Source organism: Dermacentor albipictus, chromosome 4 (assembly GCF_038994185.2).
Source record: "Dermacentor albipictus isolate Rhodes 1998 colony chromosome 4, USDA_Dalb.pri_finalv2, whole genome shotgun sequence".
NCBI classification, from domain to species: Eukaryota; Metazoa; Arthropoda; class Arachnida; order Ixodida; family Ixodidae; genus Dermacentor; species Dermacentor albipictus.
This window is the reverse complement of record NC_091824.1, coordinates 75,864,878-75,887,986: the sequence shown is the minus strand read 5'-3', so window position 1 is coordinate 75,887,986 and position 23,109 is coordinate 75,864,878. Positions and strand designations below refer to the sequence as shown.

At 44.7% G+C, this 23,109-nt stretch overlaps 2 protein-coding genes across 4 annotated transcripts in view; one reads left to right on the top strand and one right to left on the bottom strand.

The window, feature by feature from the left end:
• Positions 1-670, bottom strand: part of LOC135895866 (protein enabled homolog) — a 60,748-nt gene extending 60,078 nt beyond the window's left edge. The window contains exon 1 of one of the 3 annotated variants that reach the window (XR_010562506.1): positions 519-670. The gene's annotated coding sequence lies outside the window, so the exon portion shown is untranslated. Of the gene's footprint in view, positions 1-436 lie in introns of all 3 variants that reach the window. The other 2 variants (XR_010562505.2, XM_065424072.2) reach the window with 2 other exon arrangements.
• Positions 671-861: 191 nt separating this feature from the next.
• Positions 862-23,109, top strand: part of LOC135895889 (uncharacterized) — a 40,179-nt gene continuing 17,931 nt past the window's right edge. Inside the window, exons 1-3 of the mRNA XM_065424112.2 lie at positions 862-1,031; positions 9,772-10,008; positions 13,050-13,089. Of these exons, the coding sequence (XP_065280184.1) occupies positions 1,028-1,031; positions 9,772-10,008; positions 13,050-13,089 (281 nt within the window). The 5' untranslated portion in view covers positions 862-1,027. The remainder of the gene's footprint in view (positions 1,032-9,771; positions 10,009-13,049; positions 13,090-23,109) is intronic.

The following is a 23,109-nucleotide window of genomic DNA, read 5'->3' as shown; positions in this document are numbered from 1 at the left end:
CACTATGTGCTTGTACGCTTCCATTGCTTGTGGGAAAGAGCAAAAAGAAACATTATGGGAAGCGCCAACTACACTCCACATTCTGAACATTGTACCCGCCGTGGTTGCTCGGTGGCTATGGTGTTGGGCTGCTGAGTACGAGGTCGCGGGATCGAATCCCGGCCACGGCGGCCGCATTTCGATGGGGGCGAAATGCGAAAACACCCGTGTACTTAGATTTAGGTGCACGTTAAAGAACCCCAGGTGGTCAAAAATTTCCGGAGTCCTCCACTACGGCGTGCCTCATAATCAGAAAGTGGTTTTGGCACGTAAAACCCCAAATATTATTCTGAACATTGTCGCAGCTCTACCCGAAAAGCGAAAATAAACACAGTAACCTCTGTCACGCATGCATCGAGGCAGGTATAGAATTAGCTCGTCGAAAGCGGCTACTCACCACTTGCCAAGTAACTCGTGCGCGAAGGAAAAGTCTACAGCGGTACAGCAAACTTGGTCACTAGCACTCTGCCGCTACTCACCGGCAGCGTTAGAGCAGCTGAAACTTGCGCTGAAGCGATGATGGCGGCGACGGTGGCTATCGCCCAGTTAAGGGAACACGATCACCAGGAACTCCCACGCGCCCACCCTCCTTGCAACCCATTGTGCAATGAAAGCTGTGCCGTGTGCAGTCATAACAAGGAGGAACCGACGATTGCAGCAACGTCGGCAATCGCCCAGTCGAGGGGTCATGTGATACGTTGACGCATACGCCCACCCTTCTTGCAACCCGTTGTGCAATGAAAGCAGCGCTTAGTGCAGTAATAGCGCGGACCAATAGGAGAAAGCGAAGAGAGCGAGGGTGGTGTACCAGACTGGCACCCCTTGTTTTCACAGAGGTTTGCTGGCCGAATGCATGCGAGTGCGAACGCGTTTTGACGCCTTGTAACGAAGACGCGGTTTGCCGTATCCGTCGAATTCCGCTGCCGAGAGGGTTTCGGCATTGTCCACTTAGCTGTCTCTTCAAGAGCCCCTCGGCATCGCATCAATAATGGGTCAGTAAATGCCTCTCACCGTCTGTTATAACTGTTCGAAATGGTTTGTTGACATTCCGCAGCTTAGTTTCAGCGTCTGTTTCAAGCAGCGTAGCTTTAAGCGGTCCGTTGAAGTTTCAACATTATTTTGCACCATCGCGATTGCCTTAAACCGCTCAACGCTACGCATGGTAAGAAATGAAGAATGGATGGAAAATACAAGGCAACAAAATAGGGGCCAGATAATTGTCACAGGCCACAGTATCCGTTTGGACTTTAATGTTGGGCCTCGAGGTCCGCTTTCGAATGTAGGCGAAAACGTAATCATGGGCCTGTTAAGTTATTCAGCTGCGGCGTTTTGTTTTCACCCACATTACAGCGGTTGCTGGTATTTATTCCACAGTTCGGGCCACAAAACTGCGTAATTAGCATGGACACCCTAGTTGGTTCAAGGGCCAGTGCATAAATTGAATATGTGAGCACCTCCAACAATTGCTCAGAGCCAACAGTATAAGTATCGAAATCTAGTACAAGCTTATTGCTTTGTACTGATTATCCCCGTAAGAGAGTAATGCAAGAGTGGATTGTTCTGGTTCAAACTAAATAGAGATATTAGTTTAGTTATTTATTATTAATATTTTTGCTAGAACGATGCTTAGTATTAGTGTTGTCATTAAAGTTAAGCTGTATTTCTATTTTCGATGTACTGTGAACGGTGTTGTAGTTTTCAAACTAGGACTTACTAGGCACTAAGACTTTGGAACGAGTTTAATGAAAAACGAAGGTACGCGTCCGTTGATTAGATCAGGTGCACGCATTAGTCTAAAGATGTATTGGACTGAAAACTGCCGTCGATCATGCTTAACATAACAACAACGGTGATCAAAGCGAAAATAGGAACAAATTGCTGCGAGAATCTACTGGGAGCACTGTTTGGCGAGAACTAGCCCTTGCGCCATGGAAATCAAAGAATCATCAACCGAGTGAGGCACAACTGCTATTGTTCTGCTCCAGCAATGGTTAATATATTTTTCATATGATTAAGAGAACATATACAAATTACATATGTACAATAGTACTTGTAACGAGTGCCTATGTGGCTGGTTCCTGGCTAAATATAAAGTTAAGTACGAGATATAAAATAATTTTTTTTTGTTGAAAACTAGCAAAAACTAAGCTGCGCATCCCGATAGATCTCTGCATATTTGCAAACAGCGCGACGTCACTACAAGTGCCCCTCCCTTCTGCCACAAACTCGAAGTGGGCGCTGGTTTGTAAAAAACGTACGAGCGACTTGTTCTCCCTGCGTAGGAACGCTGGTTGTGCATCATCAGAAGAACTTCAGTTTGGCCTAGTTGGTGTTTACTGCGTAATAAATAGACCACAAATTAAGACGGCGACAGCAGAAGAAAACACGTAAACGACCGTAAGAGTTACCGCAAAACGAACACGTAAAAGTTACCGCCCGTGTCGTTTACGTGTTCTCTTCCGCTGACCCCGTCTTTATTTGCAGTCAATATGATATGCATATCATCTGCTGCGATAGTAATTCCGCCATATTGTTGATTTTGAAGTGACGGCATCTACGAACTGTGCTTAGAAAGTATAATCGTCCCCGTTTTCTTGGCACAACAGTGTATCGCTGTTGCCGAGTACATGGTTCCCTTAAATCAGCATGTAGTGATTTTATAACAATGTGCGTCTTCCGTAGGTAATCTTGAAGGGACAGCGCAATATGACGAAGACAGAAGGCAGGAACACACAGGACAGGGATGAACTCACAACTAACCTTATTCGAAGGCATACACGAACCTATGTACCACAACCCATATAGCCCAGTGCTCTCCCATCGGTGGCGTAATTATCAGTGCGCAGGCAAATACGCAAAATCTTGTAATCGAATGCTGCACTATGAGGCGGCTGAAAAATTCAAATTCAGTGTCATACAAATTTAACGATGGCATGCTTACACAACGCGACCTTTCTTTTTCTGATATAGTAGGCCTTAATAATCTCCCTCGTCGTGTGATTTCTATGCGCGGAAAGTATTGTGGTGTTTTCATAGATCGGAGTGCACCCATGTTCAGGGCAATGCCGCGCAACATGAGAGTAGGCATTACCCGTTAGCGAGTGCCTGTGCTCAGATAATCTAATGTTCAGGGAACGACCTGTTTGGCCGATATAGACATGATCGCAGGAAAACGGAAGCTTGTAAACAACTCCCATTTGACAGCGCACAAGCGGGGACGTATGCTTAACGGTGCAGCCTTTCCCAACAAGAGTGGAGGCAGCCTGGGCCGAATTCCTATCAATCTTACCGGTCTCGGCGGCTCTTGAAAGACAAAGGCCGAGCGAAACCGACGGAACGTTGCCCCTCAGGGCGACCGACCGCGGGAGTGACACGCGCTGGAGTTGACTAGAGACCACCCGCTGAGAAGACGTCAGGGCCCGCGTCACGGCGCCATTTAGTCTTGGTGTCGTTCTGCAGGCGACTACATGAAGTTGTCTCTCTCTCTCTCTCTGCCGCAAATGTTAATCATCTTGTTAGGGGTAGAAAAAAGAACCTTTACATCAAACCTGCCTGCTACATTCCTGAGGCTGTGTGATAGCTTATGTACATATGTAATTACAGCCAGCATTTTCTTCTTGTCGGCAGGGTCTGGATTATTCATTCTTGTGGGTGCTCCTAATTTCACACGCTTGACAAGCTTCTGTACGGTCATGCGGGTAGCATCCTCTCGAAAACCTGCCGTTCTCAAAGGCTCTAGTTGTTTTAAGAAACCCTCAGAAGCAGCGGTGGCGTAGAGGAAGAACACCGGCCTCGCGTGCAAGAGGTCCGTGGTTCGAATCCCGGTGCCGGCAATTTTCCATTGGAATAAAAAAAATCCGCCTGTTGATAAAATTGCATAAACGGGCCTGGAGTGTGGCCTGATCCAGGTGACCAGAACCGGTAACGCACTCCATTCCCTCACCAGAGCAGGATTGGCCACCGTGGTGCAGTACTTGGCCACAACCTCCTATATGAACACAACAATCAAAACCCCGGAGTCACTTTAGAAGTGGTTAAAAGCTACCTTAAAACTCGTGTTCAATACACTGCCAACTATGACATCAAATCTAGGATGGGGCATATAACATGAGGCGTTCCTCAGGGGTCAATTCCTGGGCTACTTTTTTATGTATGTCCGTGAAAATGTGCCGCGACACACTGGTATTACATGTAAATTGCGAAGCTTGATTCCAGTGTGGCTGAAGGAACAGCTGTATTACAGATTGGTACACTTACACATTCATTACTGTCAACATGTGTGGGGAACCACGACAAGGACTGACATGGCATGTATAATTGTACTCCAAAAAATAGTCTTACGTATTAACGAAGGTGAATCATACCATTGTCATACAGCTCCAATCTTTAAAAAGCAACAAATTCTGGCAATTCCCAATATACTGAATAAGAAAATAGCTACTCTAATATATGATCGATAAGTATCTGATGCATCTGGTTTCGTAAATAAACACCTCCGGAGAGAACACTGCCACGATTTGCGACATAGGTTTTGTAAAAAGGAAAAGCTGCGCACCAACTACGGCATCCAGAAGTTTGATTACGTAGTATCAGAATTCTTAAACAAACATCCTAATGTACTTTCGATTATCGAGAAGAGCACTTCTGTCCACGCCTTGAAGAAAGTATTCATGCATACCTATTAACAATTCAGTAAGGACGAAGTGGGTAAGCAAATACTCGCCACTTTGCACGGAATTGTCATGTTTTCAATGTTGTTCATTATATCGTCAAGTGCTTGTATAGTTACTCTTCAAGCCATATCTTAGATATATTGTGTATCCTTGTAGCTATGTGTGGTTTCCGCCACTTTTTAATTTTTTACAATATGAATTTTTGTCATTTTTTTCTTTTGCATTTGTATCTATTGATTACTGTTGTTTTTTGGGTATTCTCACTGAGCATTGTGCTCATGGGTAGCTGGCACTTTGTCAGGCATTTATTTGCCTTTGCACCAGCGTCCTCAGGGGGTTTGTGCATGATCGTCCGAAATGCTGATATATATATATATATATATATATATATATATATATATATATATATATATATATATATATATATATATATATATATATATATATATATATATATATATATATATATATATATATATATATATGAACGAGAAGAAAGGGGGTTAACCGAGGGGCCCGATTTTTATTAGTCATATCATAAGAAGCCAACAAACCCTGACACCAAGGACAACATAGGGGAAATTACTTGTGCTTAATAAATGAAATAAAGAAACGATAAAGTAACGGAAATTAAAGTGGATGAAAAAACAACTTGCCGCAGGTGGGAACCGAACCCATAACCTTGTTTTTTGGATGTTTTTTCATCCACCTTTTTCCATTACTTTATCGTTTCTTTATTGCATTTATTAAGCACAAGTAATTTCCCCATGTTGTCCTTGGTGTCAGTGTTTATATGTCAGTGTTTATGTCTTGGTGTTATATATATATATATATATATATATATATATATATATATATATATATATATATATATATATATATATCAAGAACTTGAGTGGTGCTACAAGGTAAACAGAACAAGTATTTAATTTCGACAGTTTCGATCGGTGGACCGATCTTCGTCAGGGTTTACAAAACCTGTAAACCCTGACGTAGATCGGTCCACCGATCGAAACTGTCGAAATTAAATACTTGTTCTGTTTACCTTGTAGCACCACTCAAGTTCTTTACGTTTGAAAGGTAGCCTGAAGAAACCCTCTTTGCCTACTATATATATATATATATATATATATATATATATATATATATATATATATATATATATATATATATATATATATATATATATATATATATATATATGTCTATATATATGTATATATATATGTCTATCCACTAATCCACCTTAATGGGTGGATTGGTGGGTAGACTACCCTCGTCGCGGGCAGTCTTCCGAGACTTCAGGATCGCCCCATTGTTTTCTTTGACACGACGTTTTTCTACGCCCCCAGTCGATGTACCAACTTTTGGTCAGAAGCTAGCGCTATACATATTCATTGTAAATAAAATCTGCGGATCTGTGATGCGCAGATCTGCGGACCTGTGATCCGCAGATCTGCGGACTTGTGATAACAACATAAGAGTGCCACTTAGACCTTTCGGTGCCTTTGTTTATGGTTCGGCCCGCTTTACTCACGGAATGCCCACGGAGGCTAACCCATACCAAAAACTGCGTTTTGGTTACGAAATAAAGGTAAGCAAACAGAGTTAAAGTGCGCGTGTCGACTTCCGGCAAATACATACTTCCGTTTCGGCAAATACATAAGACGGCAGGTTACTGGACGGTCCTTGTGAACATTTCTTTCTCATGCGGATGAATGAGCCACATTCCAGTACTCATGACCGCGAAAACAGAAAGCAGCTTGTAACTAGCGTGCAGAGAAGCGGGCACCTGGCAGACGCTTACGCTCCGCCTTTAAGAGTAGAACGCCTTAGCAATAAAGGGTCCCGGACTGCTTCTCAGGCTTTCACGTAAGTGCAGCTAATGCAACTGTAATCTTCAGTGGAAAACGCTTGCGCCGAAAGCTATGCACGAAGGCACTTTCCATACGCCCCGCACGGCTGGCTCCGTCGCTATACCGCGGATGGATGGACAACATTGATCGATGCTATGAGGGTCCCCTTTGAAACGGGTGGTGGGATGCGCCACCAAGCTGTTATTAGTCTTTTACCAAATGTTCTACCTATATATAAAGGAAAGCCAAACAACTTATAGCATGAAACTTTCTGCATCACTATTGGGAACATTGTTTTTTGTACACCTCACTGTTTGTCGTGTTCCTACTTTTCTGCCACCTAATTTCCAATAGCCTCTTCGTAATATCTCTATTGCGGACATGTTTGCTTTACCCCTGCTGTCACTGAACCCAATGACCTCAAGAAGGCCAGAGGAGCCTAAACCTGCCACTGAGCAGATATCTTCACATTCTCCTAAAACAATTTCCGTCGTTTCCCTAGCTTTACCGCAGCAAGCACATGCTTCTCCTTGCTTGTGGTACCTCGCTTTATAAGTACGCGTTCTAAGGTGTCCTGATCTCCCTTAGAAAAGAGCTTCCCTTTGAGCTAACAGAAATTGTTTCTTTCATGATTTCGTTTTTTCCATCTTAGGTAGTTACTCATAGCAGGTTTCTTTTCCATAGCCGCCGCCCATGAAATTACCTCGACCTGTGACATTGCATTTGACCTTCTTTGTTGCCATGCCACTTAAATATACCGGTCGTACACCTGATGATAAGCTCCCTAGTTCATTTCCTTCACTGTGGGCCAAACATTTTTCTATACAAATATATGAACACTCTCGCAACCCATTTACTTTCTTCCATATTCCTTAGTCGTTCTTCAAAATCAATTTTACTCTGAGCTTCCCTCACTTCAAAACTTGTCCAGTCCCTATCCCCTTGTACAGCTTCATTTGTAGCCTTCCCGTGAGCGCCCAATACGAGGAGTCCCACTGACCTTTGGCTGCCATCGAGTCCTAATTTTACCCCTGACTTCAAGCAAACAACTGCATTTCCAAGTGTAAGTCCTAGAACCATTACACCTTTCTACATACCCCGCAGCAGCTCATACCTATTGTATCCCCATAGCGCGCTGTGCTTCATTATGGCCGCATTTTTCTTCCCCTTTGCTCTTAGTGTTTTAGAGCGCAGCTCTTGGGTGCCCGTTCCTGCGGCCATCGTCGGCGTTGTGCCTCGACGTTCGCTTGCTCGTCGAAGGATGAAAGCGAAGGCAGAGAGCAGTAAGGACGCGATGAGGAAAGTGGAGGGGAGGCTCCAGTGTAACCATGGCGTGTAAAGCGGAGGAGGAGGGTATCACGACAGTGTGAGAAGAAAACCGTAGTGCGGTGACGATGGCTACAATATCGTGCCAGAGTAGCGCGTGTCAGACGCATGCAATCAAAGCACTGCATGAACGGAGGTCTGTCTGCGGCGACTGCTATGTATCGCGCCCACGCGTCACTCACGCACAGGCTCTAGCGACCTCCACATTAGCGAGACAGTCGCGCCACACTTCGCTCCGTTTGCAGCGTGCCAGACGAGTCTGCGCCAGCCAATATATCGCGAAATGAAAACACGTATAGAAAGTTCACTCAAACTTCGCATTAGGAAGTATCGTAATGGTAGGTTAATTTTTTTCACGTGTTTCCATACTTGCATATCTATTGTCTTTGTTTATTCATAAACCAAGGTGTTTGTGTCCTGTCATCAGCGGAATCGCCTGGCTCTGTATTGACACTGTCTGAACACTGTTTTCATTGAATTCCATAACACCTGATTTTGAACGCTAAATTTGGATCCTAACTTCTTACCTTACTGTACACAGATATTAGCCAGACATAGCATGCCACTTTGTTTGTAAGCGAGGGGCACAATGCCGTCCGCATTAAGCAAACCTGGAAGCTGCTGCTATACCATTGTTCCCACTTGTTCTTATGAGAGATTTAACCTCATATAGCTTCCCTCCAGCGCCCTTTCCGTCCTTACCATGTACATAATAAACAGCAGTGGGGATAGATGCCACTCCTGTCTCAGTCACTTGTTGAGATCAACTTTCTCCTTGCTCCGCATTCTTTCCCATTCAACGCAAACTGTATCTTCTAGGTAAATCTTCGTGAAAAGCTACGTACAGTCGTTGACTAAGCCTTGCCCTTACAGCGCATCCCACGATATGTTGTGGTGTACGTTGTCATACGATTTGCTAATGTCTAAAAAGCCACATATAGCGGTCCTCTTTCTTCTCTGGATATTTGAATACACTGAATAAGTACAAATCGGTTATCATCCAGACGCCTACCGATTCGGAAGCCATTCTGAAGTTCTCTCAATATACCATTATTCTCTGGCCATGCTTCCAGTTTAGTTTAATCGTCAGCATTTTTAAACAGTATATTTCTGATGCAATAGTCAATGGTCTATACGAGTAATACACGCTACCTTTATACTTACGCGGACGCGTGGAGGCTAACGCCATCTGGCAGTGCTGCAAGGAACCGAACGGAGCACGCGGCGCGCACCGTTCTGTGATTGGTAGAAACGCGGAGCGGCGGCGCGCTGTTATGGGTACAAAATTTTCGCTGATGCTCATCGCACGGTCAACACCAGCGACGCCGTGCTTTCCGCGTGACGGAGCCCTTTAAATCATTGGCCAACTGAAGGACATGCATTGTAATTGAAATGAAGCAGGTGGCACTTCAGCTCCGCTGAAGCAGACGGCGCCGCATGGTGCTTTGAGTACATTATCTCCGAGCTATACGTCCGTCATGTGAAATGTAATCGCAATAAAGGAGATACACTTGTCAGCATTCAGAGGCGACCAGACGGCTGAAGCAGGTTCTAAACCAGTCATCGCAGGCGACTGATGACCGCGGGCGCGTTGTGGCCCGCTGCCACCAGCGCTGTTTCCACTGTCTTCTCATCACCACCATCATCATAACAAAACCATAGCGGCCGCCCTACGGGCATGGGAAACGACTTACAACAATACCTTCCTGTCCCCGCCCTCACTCCCCCTTCTAAATATTAGTCCACCCCCCTTCCCGCAAAAAAATTCTATGCCACTGATTGTATCTTCAGGCTCGAAGTCTTGAGTGCAGCTAGTGATTTTCGATATTATTCATTATCATAAAGTGGTACATCTGGTTCTACCTGCTGCTTTCCAGCCGCCGCTAATGACCTTGACAATGGGGCAAAGCCGTGGACTGCTGAAGACCTTATAGGTCACGTGCGGCTCGTCCTCCCGGACATCACTGAAGACGTGCTCAAGTCTCTGCTGTTATACATCAAATCAGCGGGCGTCACGAGTGAAGCGGACATCGACAAGATAGAAGCTAAGGAGCTTTCCGCGATTGTTGGTGCCGAGAATGCGATTGCACTGCTGGACTACTTTAAGAAGCAAGGTAAGTGGGCAATGCATGCTATAGCGGAAATATTTCTTTTTTTCTCTGTCTTATGAACTCCGTAAATAAAAACTCAAGAGGTGGAGGAGGGGGAGCTCAACCCGGCCCACGTGTTTCTCCGGTGGCGTTAAACTTGCCATTCTCTGGCTCGCGGTTCCCTGCGATTGCCCTAATAGAATGCACGTGAGACGCACAAAGCTTGTAATTGTGCAAATTCTTAAGTCATCTAAAAGAAATTTGCTGCATTTGTTAGAGAAAGGATAATTATAAATACATTTGGAACCAACGCTGTAATTCATGGCCCGATCGTTATTACGAAACTTCCCGAAATTCTGGCAAGCTTCAGTAAACTCAGCCACAAAGTTTACAAATCCGTTCCTGCGCCTCAATATTCGATCACAGTTCATTCAGCTGCATCCTATAGAGCATATCTGTAGCGGCTAAATGTGAAATACCAATTCGCAGCTTGAATGAAATTGTTACATTGTTTACGATAGTCAGTTTTGTCAGCCATCTTGCATGGCACTACGCTTTTATAGAGCAGCTCCTAGGCGCCCGTTCCTGCGTTGGGCGTCGGTGTCCCTCAACGCAACCGAGCGAACGAACACAGCGATGGATCAAAGCGAGCGCGGAGCGCAGCACGGGATGAAAGACGGCGATAACGAAGAGAGCGAGGAGGGAAGCGGGGAAGGATGGTAAGGCGGAAAGCGGAGGAGAAGGGGATGGCGAAAGCATGAGAAGCAAAGCATAGTGCCACGCAAGACGAGCTCTGCGGCGACGACCGCTGCGAGATGGCGCCAGGGTAGCGTGCCGTCGTCTGTTCACTGATGGCATAGGCGAGCGCGTCCACTGATACTATATATGGAAACAATGGACTGCATGAGCGGAGGTGTGTCTGCGGCGGCCGCTGCCAATCCCGCCCACGCGTCACCCATGCGCTGCCTCTCACGATCTCCCGATTAGTGAGGCAGTTGAGCCACACTTCGCTCCATTTGCAATGTGCCGCACGAGGCTGATTGTGCGTGACAGGCAATATATCGTAAAGTAAAAACATGTATAGAGCTGCGCTGATGTTTTTCATTGGGAAGTACCGTAATCATCGGTAAATTTTCTTCTCACACTGTCGCCATACCCTCCTCCTCCGCTTTCCGCCTCATGGTACCGTTTAACATTCCGCCGCTTTCCCCTCACACTCCTTTTGCTGTAGACATCTTTCATCCCTCACTGCACTCTGCGTTCGCTCTTTTATCTATCGGTGTGCTCATTTACTCGGCTACGCCGAGGGACGACGCCGACGGGATACGCAGGTGAGGGCGCCTGAGAGTTGCGGTCTAAAAAGAAAGTACTCAGGCGCTGGTCTGCAGACGCATATAGGTTTATATATAGAGGCAAATATTCAGACGCATAAGCGATATTCTTCTTGCAAAATATTCCGAAGCGCTGGAAATCTATCAGTTAACGTTGTTTGGATCATGTATTACAGCCGAGGGAATCGCAAATAGTTATTGAATGCGAAAGCATTATATGTCATATTACGCGAAAATCCGTCGTAGTCGGCGTGACCGAAACATGGTACCGAAAATGGCCGATGGCGCGAACAGTAAGAACACGTAAAAAATATTCGGATTGATGTGAAATTTACAAGGGAGGCTTCTGTAACCAACGTAAATAATGCATTTGGAAAGGAAGTTTCATAAATTCCGGTCTGGGTGGGAGTCGAACCTGGACCTCCGGTCTGCGAGACGAGCACGCTTCCCTGATGCCACGGCCGCTTTTTTTTTCTTTATTGCCACATTGAGCAGCGCAAGCACTGAATAAAAGACACTCGGGGAGTCAGTGGCATAAGTAGTGCAGCCAATGCCACGGCAGCTCCACGGTTCTGGTTCCCTAGAGGTGTGCCTAGTGCGTGTGTCATTGCACACGTGACGTCGCAGCCACCTGGCTAACTAAACGTGAGGAGGAGGTGGCGCCCCGTCACGGGTGTATAAAATGAGTGTATCAAAATAAAAAGCATGAATGCCCAATTGAACTCCGCTAAGCGGTCCTTCGAGTTATGATCTCCTCGCGGCCGAACGAGCGTGTTCAGATGCTCGGCGTGTTTTGATTTGATCTTACCGAAGCACAGTTCAAACGCAGGTGAGAGCTTGCGCCACTGAAACATTTCACGAAAAGGACTAGCGCTTTCTCATTCCCACACGCAAGCAGTCTTAAGTGTCTCTGACGAATTTTCGCGTTCTAGTGATTGCTTGTTTTGTTCATTTGACTACAGACAGCTATTACGAGCTAGCAAACGGGCCGCCTTTATTAATTCGTTCATTCCAAGACAGGCAAAGAAGACAAACCTTAAAGTGAGACAAAAGGGAAACAATTAGTTTAAACTGTTAAGCTAACCCTGAAAACTCCTCTTTTCTTATTTTCGTGACAGCGGATTGTTTATAGAAAAAAAAAAATGACGGCCAATATTTTAATCCCGCCGTAATCGCAGCGCTAATGCGTGGGTGTGATGTCATGAACTTCAATTTAGTTTTTCATATGCATTTGGCATTGCTGGCTTAAACTTGCGTTGTTCATTTCTCATGTCTTTGAGAACACAATGTAGTTCGCTTATAGAGATAAATAACTACGCCCTACCATACACCGTGAAAATCTAGGAAGACACAGCGACCTGGTACGGGAGTTTTACTGGCTTACAAGTCCTCTTCTCTGAGTAAAAGGTTTTTTTGTATTGCATGGAGAGACGAATTACTAATACAAGTGAAATGATTTTTCTCTTTAGTTTCTGTTTAACAAAGCAGTTAAATACACGACACTGGAAACACCAAAAAGTATGCTAACGCCGGTGCCACCATGGCGAAACGTTGTATAATGGCACGTTAGACAGCCATCACGTAAGATGTTCCAGATCACATAAAAATAACCTAATGCATTGAGGAGTGTGTGTGTGTGTGGGGGGGGGGGGTATCGCTGCGGGTTGTTGTTCGTAGAGTTGAAAGAATGAAAGGGTGATTGAAGTCTGCATCTTCTTGCTTTCCTGTCACCAGCCTTGATCAGCAAGAAGCCACTGTGCCATGTGGACACGAGGTGAGAGATTTGCTTTTTACTAATCTTGTGTATGCAGGTCACTTGCATGTGAGTCACGGTAAATTTGTGACAGAAAGCTTCGATCTAGAGCTTTGTAGTGCTAGATGTTTGGAAGACACCTTGAGAAGGTTTCGAATCAAGACCGCGTCTGCAATGCCGCAAATACTTGAGAAGCATGATCTATAACACCACTAACGAAACGCAAGACCGGGTGCATATCCTTTCGTTGCAAGAACAGTGTCTGGTAAAACTGGACACCAGCTGGAAATAATGAACATAATATTGACAGCTGACATGTTTGGTTAATTTCGAAAGGCACTTCCATAGAACGCCTGCTTGATTCTGAAAGTGCAGCCTCGTATTTGTCAACACAGGTCTTAATGACAGCAAATAATTGAGAATTCACTTAGTACCAACCATTTTTTCGAGTTCTACGACCGCTCTCAAATAAGCTTTTCGTTCATGAAGACGGGACCGTGCGATAAATTGGGATTACCTTGCCCATCATATGCCCTTCGCAAGTACATTTCAGCTCACGACTTGTATGTCCCTGTTCTCATGGAGGCTATAGACAATCACATTTTGCTGGTTTTCTTGTACGGGGAAATAATAGGTTAACCGCGTAAAGGTGACTGTTAGGGGTGTGCTGAAATTCGAATAAAAACCGAATAGTCTCTTTGATTCGTATTTTTTAAGAATTCACTATTGCAAATGGTGGAATATTTCTTTCATTCAAACATTCATGTTTCATTCGAATATTGTAAAACACAACATTTCGTACATCCGGCCCTGGGGCCGAGCCACGCTTCATGGAAGATAATGCTGCTTTCACTTCGTCATCTGACGGTCGTGTACAAAGGCGTTCCGCGACTTCAGGTGGAACATAAGGTAGCTCACTCAGCATTTCTACGTTACCATGATTTATTTATTTATTTATTTATTCATTTATTTATAAGGAACAAGGAATCTCATACATAAAGCGCGATAAACCTCGGCATTGTTTTCAATATTAACAATGTTAGGCGAAAGAGCATGCCATTCTCTTATAGACCGAACAAAAAAAGAATACCTAAAGACCAGTAGCGTAGCCAGACAGTTCGTTCGGGGGGGGGGGGGTTACGGTGCAGCTCGGCATTCTGCTTAAGAGGAAGCTTTAGCTCGGGTGCTCCTATCTAAATACATGTAGAAGGGGAATTCGTTTTTCTCGGCAACCACTACACCAAATTTGACGAAGTTTGTTGGACTTAAAAGAAAAACTTAAAATATAGTGACTGTCTATTTCGAATTTTGGATTTAGGTCGTCACTTCTTTATTAGAAATTGGCCAAAATCGCAAATTTTCAGAAACAAAACTATCAAGTTTAAAGCTCTGTACTCCCACAATAAGAAATGACATCACAATTCTGTGAATTTCATCTAATAGCACATCTACAGCGGACAAAATTGATAGGTTACACATGAGTCTAAAAAATTTTGTATTTTGGAAACATGGCTTTTGCAGAACCCTTGTACACAATGTAACAAATTCACGTAAGATACAAATTGACATACCAAATTTGTCTGCTTTGACTGTTATAATAGATGCCGTTGACAGAACCGCGATATCTGTTCTTGATGCAGAGCTGTTAGTTTGTAAACGTCGTGCTCCCATTTTTTTTCGAGCTTTCAAATTCTTCCAAATATATTGAACAAAATTCAGGCCCTAAATCGACATTCTGCTTCCAACAGACACTACAATTTAACTTTCTCTCTCAAATGCAACAAATTTCATTAAAAGCAATCCAGAGGTTATCCTAGAAAAGCGTTTCTGCGTCTTACATGTATTTGAATAGACCGCGTCGGAGTGGGGCCCGAGCTAAAGATTCCTTCTAGACAATTTGTTGCGGGATCAAATACACGAATAATAATTGCATTGCCATTGCCAAAGATGCTGCAAACGAATTCTTGAACGCTACGCACCATAAAAACATGTACAATATATCATTCTTCATAAAAGAATATACTCGTATATGTCAAAAATTGTGTCCAAAGTAACTGACATTAATGCTTCCATGTTTTTGTCTATTTATTATTGTAAAGAAAATGTCACATGATTTTTAGAACTGTTTCATTTCGAAACCAGCAAAGCAGTGCATCCCGCTGATATGACAAATGTAAACGCAATGAAATGAACAAGTTGAGGACAAATATGTTAATGAAACTTTGTCATTCAAGAACCGTGTTTACATTCATGTACGTATGCAACGGCCAGTGCAAAATATCAATGACGCTGGCATTTGTTCCAATGTATTACGCAGGAGCAGCTGTCACCGGTCGTGCATCGTGAGTAATTGCACCGAAATTATAGCCGCAACAGAGATCACGTATAAACAGCAGGAGTTCTGCAGAATTTACGAGGGCCAGTCAAATGAAAGCGAGCCAATGCGAATATATGACAAACGGGGTACTTTGTTTAAAAGTAGCCTCCATGAGCATATAGACATTTGTCCCATTGACTAAGGAGTCGCGCAATTCCCGTCTCATAAAGCTCCTTGGGTTGTTGCTTCAAAACGTCTGCAACTGACTTTCACGTCATCGTCCGAGACGAATCTGGTTCCCTTGAGCTGTTTTCTTGGTTGCCCCAAAATGTGGAAGTCGCAAGGCGACAGGCGTGGGCTGTGTGGCGGATGTTGCAGCGTTTCCCACTTGAACGTTGCCAGTTCTATATTAAATACATCAGCGATGTGGGGACGGGCATTATTGTGGAACAAGATGACCCCATTCATAAATTTTCCACATCGTTTCTTCTTAATTGTAACACGTAACCGTTCCGGCGTTTCACAGTATCGGAAACAATTGATAGTTTCTCAAGAATTAGCTAATTTTATTCGTAATGGTCCCTGATGATCGAAAAAGAAAAGTCAGCAACATCTTTCCGGCGGAAATGATGGCCTTTGCTTTCTTTGGGCGTGGTGAATTCGAATGTGTCCACTGTAAGCTTTGCCGTCGTGTTTCGGGCTCGTAGTAGTGGCACCATGGTTCATCCCCGATCACAATTGCAGATAAGAGGTCGTCACCCTCATTGTGATACCGGATCAGATCAGTCGAGGCAGCGCCGAACTTCTCCGTCTTCTGGCGGCGGTTCAAGATCTTGGGCATCCATTGCGCACACAAAAGTCGATGACAGAGATGTTCATGAATTATGGCGAGAACCGAATCGTGACTGATGTTCAGACGCTCTGCCAGTTCATCGATGCTTATCCTCCGTTCTTGTCTCATCATCTCGTGATTTCAAGGGTGATTTCACGATGGCTTTAGTCCCGTCTTGGATGGTCCTTGCAACTTTCACATCCTCATTTGAACCGTTTGCTCCAACGCTTCACAGTGGTCAATGAAATGCGATGTTCAACGTACACGGCAGCCATACGGCGACTAATTTCTTTTTACGCAATACCTTCAGCAGTCAATAACTTCACGGCACCACAGTGTTCAACTTTTGGAGTTTCCAATATGTCAAGCAACCATGTTCAACCGAACGTATGAGAGCATTACAGAACCTTTATCCTCACACCTGCGTGTCACTTTTGTAAATGAGATACCCCTAGTTCTCTTCTACGCAGATGCCTCGCAGATAATGAACCGAACCATTATTGCGCGGGGTAAGTAGGCTCACTTTCATTTGACTCGCCCTAGTACATTTGAAACGCGAAGATATAATGGGATATACAAATGCGAAGATAGAGCTTGATAAAGGGCAAAAAGTGTCACTGGAAACAAAGTTCACTGCATGTATACACAAAATCTCCCAACAAGATATTTAAAAATACGTATAAGTCTCCAATAAATGTACGTATCTAAGAAAAAGTCACGGCGTATAATGCGTCAAACGAAGCAAATAAACATGTTGTGCAATCACAGGTTCACAGAATCCTAGATACCACCCCTATCCCATCCACTCCCCCCGACGTATCGCGCGTGACGGAAGATGACTAGCTTGCTCTCCGCTTTTCTCCTTTGTGCCCACAAGACTGAGTCACCATCGTCGGCTCCCCCATTCCAGCCCCCTCTTCTCATACGCTTTCACTCGCACATACAGCATGCGGCGCTCAGTAACGATGTTATCGCCCTTCGACTTTATACGAAACATGAGGGCGACGGCGACGGCAGGAATGCGCTTGGAGTGTCCATATAATTGCTATCGCAATAATATAATAAGAGTATCCGGTAACTGAAGCGTTCCGTGGCCCATTGCTTTCCGCAAAGGAAGAAGTAACAAAATCTAACTTTCACCATGAAACAATTCGCTGCGCCGCAACAATGTATTTTTTTCCTTTTGTGGGGCGGAGGCACCAAAATTGAAAAAGCCCAAGGAAGATATGTTGGCCACACTTGAATGCCTACTTCGCGAACCTAACGTGGCTACCGAAGGAATATCGAAAAAACTTGAGACGCTTGGTTCATAGAGAACTATACGCATACTGCTCGGTATCCTACACCGGCGAGCCAAGACTTTCCGGAGAAGTTGCCCTCAAGCGAACGCGGTGCAATCCATTGAGTCCCCACAGTGATGGCGGCGAGCGACCATTGTTCCCTATTCTCGTCTGCTAGCCAGAAATTGTCTAAAACTCTGCCAGGCGAAAACACACTCGGCCAGAGCAAACCAAATGTAGCGGCGCGGCGATGGAGCTGCGCACCACCCCCGCAGCCATAAACAACTCCGCGGGGCGTCCCGCGGGCCTCCCGTAAGCGGACCTTCGCGAGTGTTGGACACCAGGCACGCGGACACATGATCCGACTCACTGTGCCGAACGTAGTGCGCGAGCTCCCCTTTCTTATTACTTTGTTTACTGCTTTCCTTTCGCACTAGGTCCGTGCAGCGCACTTCTCTATGATCCTTTTCCCTCTTTTCTCCTCTCTCTCTCTCTAAAGCCCTCGCCACTTCCGGCGCGCTGCGCGCGCCGGTCAATACTCTCTTTTGACAGAATAAACTAGACCTTGTTACCGAAAAGACGTGTGTCCATCTCGTTTACCACGGCTCTACACAAACAAGCACCGAAGTGCGCCGCGCGGTGGTCAGGGCAACACGAGAAAAGCGTATGCGCTCTGGCTGGCTCTGGCAGCCCGCAGGTAGGGTGGCAAGACCAAAAAAATTGAAGACGCCCAATGTGTCCTCGCGAACGAAAGTCAAAGTAGGAAAAATAAATAAGAACGCAGTTTCCTTGGCTGGCTTTAGTGTCTTAACATGGATGCTTTGGCATAGATGAAAAAAGAAATTGACATTTTTTATGTGACATGACGGCACAAATTAACCACCACAACGCTTCGTCTCACTGGACCTCGCTTCGTGCGTTGTCAACTTGTCTAATAGTGCGTTGATTTGGCTTGTCCCGTTGTATGTTCCTATGCAAGACTTTAGAAAAGTCAATGCACCTTTGGCGTCAAATCTTTACAAGAGCATTAAACCCACAAAGTTCCGCAATTGAAAATCTAAAGCAGTACTTTGGAAATGTCAATGCACCTTTCACATCAAATAGTTCATGAGATTTATACCCATAAAGTTTCGGAATTGATATCCATGCGCTCTGTAGATTCCGCGGCCTCCCCGAGATGCCGCGGTGAGGCCGTTTGTCATCAAAACGTCATTGAAACTTTGTGCTTAGATGGAGCTGTTTGTGTTATGTGACTACCGGTGCATGGGCGTTGCCACGTAATCCACCCCGAGTTTGCAATTTTCGCGGTGAAATGTCTTTTCGAGCATGAAAAAGACATTCTAGACAAAATCCAGGACGTTTTCCGGCGCCAGGGGTTGCTTTGGTCGGCGGTGCATTGACAGCACGAAAAACTTTCGGGGGGGGGGGGGGCTGCTGAAGCCCCATAAGTCCTTCCCCCCCCCACCCACCCCCTTGGCTACGCCTCTGCTAAAGGCGTCACCCCTGAAAGGAAACTCGCGGACTTTCAGCGCATGGTCGCGTCTGAACGACGTATAAGTAGACGAGTTAATATATCTTTCTCTCTCAATCCTTGTTTTTGAATAATAAACAGCGTGAAAAAATTTCCAACTCATATTTTTTCGCCGGTCTTTTAATGCTGGCCACGATAATTTAATTTTACCTTCTGTCATACTTAATTTTCTACTAGAGTCATTAAGAACAAATCTAGCTGCTCTATTCTGCACTCTTTCAGGCTGTTCTGTGAGATCAGCCGTGTACGGATCCCAACAAATACAACCGTAATAAAGTAAACTACGAACATAAGTGAAATACAGTTGCTCTTTTAATTTATTCGGTATCTGACTGAAGTTACGGCGGAGGAAACCCAATGAAGATATTGCCTTATTTTTAATATGCGCAATGTGCCTGTTCCATCTTAACTCAGACGTCATTAAAATTCCTAAATATTTGTATTCGTCAAGCTTGTTTAATGCCATATTACTCAAGGTATAAGTGCATGACTGAAATGCGCGCTTCCTTGAAAAGGTGACGTGAACAAATTTTTCAACATTTAGTGACATTTCCCACGTATTGCACCACGTTCCTACTGGGTCTAAATCAGTCTGTAATAGTGAAATGTCATTTGCGTTATCTCTGACTATATAAATGACCCAATCATCCGCAAACATCCTAAATGAAGACGTAAGCTCACATTCAATATCATTAATAATGAGTAGAAATAAAAGGGGACCTAAAACTGATCCCTGAGGAACACCTGAGGTAACTGGAACATATACAGAAGAAAAACCGTTGAGAACCACAGAAAGCTCTCTTGCACGAAGATATTTGGCAATCCAAGCTATGACACTATTGCCCAATTTGTAGGCCTTAAGTTTTGAAATGGGAAGATCATGTGCAACGACATCAAAGGCTTTTTTTAAAATCTAGAAATATGCAGTCTATTACTTTGTTTTTGTCTATTGCCAAGGCCAGATCATGAAAGAACTCTACTAACTGTGTAGAGCCTGAAAAACTTTGTCGAAAACCATGTTGACTAGAGCTTAGAATATTGTGCTTAACTAAATGCGACATGACTGAAGTAAAAATTATGTGTTCCATTAACTTGCATGTGATACTTGTTAAAGATACCGGTCTGTAGTTCTCAACGGCACTTCTCGATCCGCCTTTGTGAATGGGTACAACCCGTGCCAGCTTCCAATCACGCGGCAAACAAGACTCAGATAAACACTTTGTATATAACCGAGAAAAGTAAAAACACAATATTCCAAAACAGTTTTTAAGAATCGCTGCCGGAATATTATCAGGGCCACAAGCGGTCGTCGGCTTCATCTCCTGCAGTAATTTACGCAAACCTTCTACACCAAATATAACCAAATCAGTATACACCAAATCACTAAAAAGTTTCACTTTGTCTTCATCAGCATCAATTATGGTTTCAGAGCTCTTGAAAGGGGGGATAGAATTGTTTTATTTACCGTTACACCTAACAAATCTCCATAACTCTCTGGAATCTTTGAGCAACGTCACACCAAGGTTTTCGAAATAAGTATGCTTGGCCTGCTCCGCAAGATTCTGAAAGCTTTTTTTCAAACATTTCAGTTCTAACCAAGTATCCGGGGACTTCGCTCTCCGAAACTTGAGATAAGCTCTCCTAATTTTTTGTATTTGTGTGCGCAGCTGATGATTAAACCAAGGCTTATCCTTTGACCGTTTAGATGAGATAACATAAGTAGGAACAAATGTATCGCGCTATACAAACAGCTTGCCTTTAAACAGCTTCCATAACTCTTCAATGCTGAATTCGTCAACTAATGCATGAAAGGTAGGAAAATATGACTCAAACGTAGACATTATAGCCCCAAAGTCAGCCCTCTTAAACACGTAAATCTTTCTGGGTTCCTTCTTCGGCACGGACACATATTGAACGTTTATATCAGCAGTAAAAACACAATGGTCACTAAAGCCGGGAAGTACATTCACATTTGTTAAAATATTCGGGACATTACATAAGGGCAAATTAAGTACGGGACCTGTGCCGTCGCTCCGTGATGCATCACCAATGTACTGTTGAAACGTAAAATCACAGACGAGATCAAAAAATGCAGGATACAAATGGCCAGTGACCGACGGCACAGGGTCATCGCATCACCAGTCTATACCCGGAAGATTAATATCTCCCCCTAGTATTATGATATCGTTCTCAAGCGTATCAAGGAAAGCAGATAGCTGAAGAAACTGGTCGTATGATGTTGTGGGAGGACGGTAACATGATCCAATAACTAGACTTTTCCCATTAGATAGCCTCACTTTGCAAGAAACAGACTCAAGATCGGCTGTAGAACCTTCCAGTCGTACACACGATAAGCTTGAGCTAACAAGAATAAATACCCCTCTTGCTCCTCGATCGCGTCTGAAACAACGATAGCCATCTCGAAAAACTTCAGAATTTAAAACGCGCCGAGTCCAACCATGATTCGAGCGTCTGTAGTTATAGGAGGGATGGCAGTTACTCCGGAGACCCTGTCGTCGAGGTGGGCTGCTGCTCTGCGCAGCTCAGACCTCGGAATCCAGACGTGGGCAGTCCAGAAAGCCCGTGAGGTGGCGTAGAGGCAGGGCCATGACGTTCCCCCGTGGGAGACCTGAGCCCGGGGCGCGTTAAACCTTGCCGGACGTACAAGAAAGTTGTATCCATCCATCCATCCATCCATCCGTTCGTCCGTCCGTCCGTCCGTCCGTCCATCCGTCCATCCATCCATCCGTCCGTCCGTCCGTCCGTCCGTCCGTCCGTCCGTCCGTCCGTCCGTCCGTCCGTCCGTCCATCCATCCATCCATCCATCCATCCATCCATCCATCCATCCATCCATCCATCCATCCATCCATCCATCCATCCATCCATCCATCCATCCATCCATCCATCCATCCATCCATCCATCCATCCATCCATCCATCCATCCATCCAACGTTGTGGCACCAGGTAAGCAGCAGTAGTTCTCGTAGAAAGCTCCACCAGACAAGATCAGCTGAAAAAATTCGTTTACAAGCAAGTGCCATTTTGGTATTAACATGTAAGAATAATGCGTGTAGAGGCGAAGCGTGCGAAATTGGTGAATGGGCGGCATTGCAAACAAAAGCATTACGCTTTTACATACACGGCGTAGCAAATACCCGACTTATCCCAAACAATACCGTACATACCACGAGAACATTGTATTTCCAAGCATTCCCCTTTTCCCACGCTACTGCGCGTTTCCAGGAGAACTTGGTTACGATTGACGCGATGGTACGCTAAGAATACATGGAGGTGGCCACAACACAGGCTCTCAACCAGACCATGATGGACGCTCGCAGAATTCCTTCTACTTTCAAGCCAAATGCGTGAGTGAAAATCTTTCTTCAGTCGTTCAGAAGACAGAATTTTCGAGTTAAAGTTTCTGGTGTTTGAGCTCCTTGGCGTTATCTTTTGCATGTTCTGCCGGCGCAAGCAACACACTCTCGTGTTATAACTCTTGGAAATTGCTCGTCGCGTTTCCGACAAGCGTGAGTAGCGAAAGAAGGCTTAAATTGTTGCGTGGCCATGAAAATTGTCACAATTTGAACTTGTCGCAGTATGATTCGAGAGGCGCCACACCAACTTTGTCGCCTCGACCGAGCTGCTTTTCGCTGCGTCGTGACAGGTACGGCGACAGTGCCTCACAAGTAACAAAAATAAAGTACCGAAAACATTTTTTAACAGTGTAGGGTGTCAGAGAAAGCGCCATGAACTTGTCAGTGCATTTAAAGCACGAAACTTAACTGCGCACCACGGCCGAGCTGCTTTTCGCTAACCGCGTCACAGCGCCAGGCGTGCCCACTGCGCTTGAAAAGTATCCCAGAAAGTAACGAAATTAGTTGCAATAATGTTGGGGGTCAGAGAAAGCGCCGGAGCTTGTCGCACTAAGATTCAGTACACGCGAAACTGCGTCACAGCATTTTAATAGTTAAGTCACTTTTAATATTTAAGTCCGAGGAGATTTAACATTAATGGCATGCTGATGTTATCTCGACCGGGTGAAGTGTGTCTTCACAGCAGTAATCAGGAAACGAGGACGAGG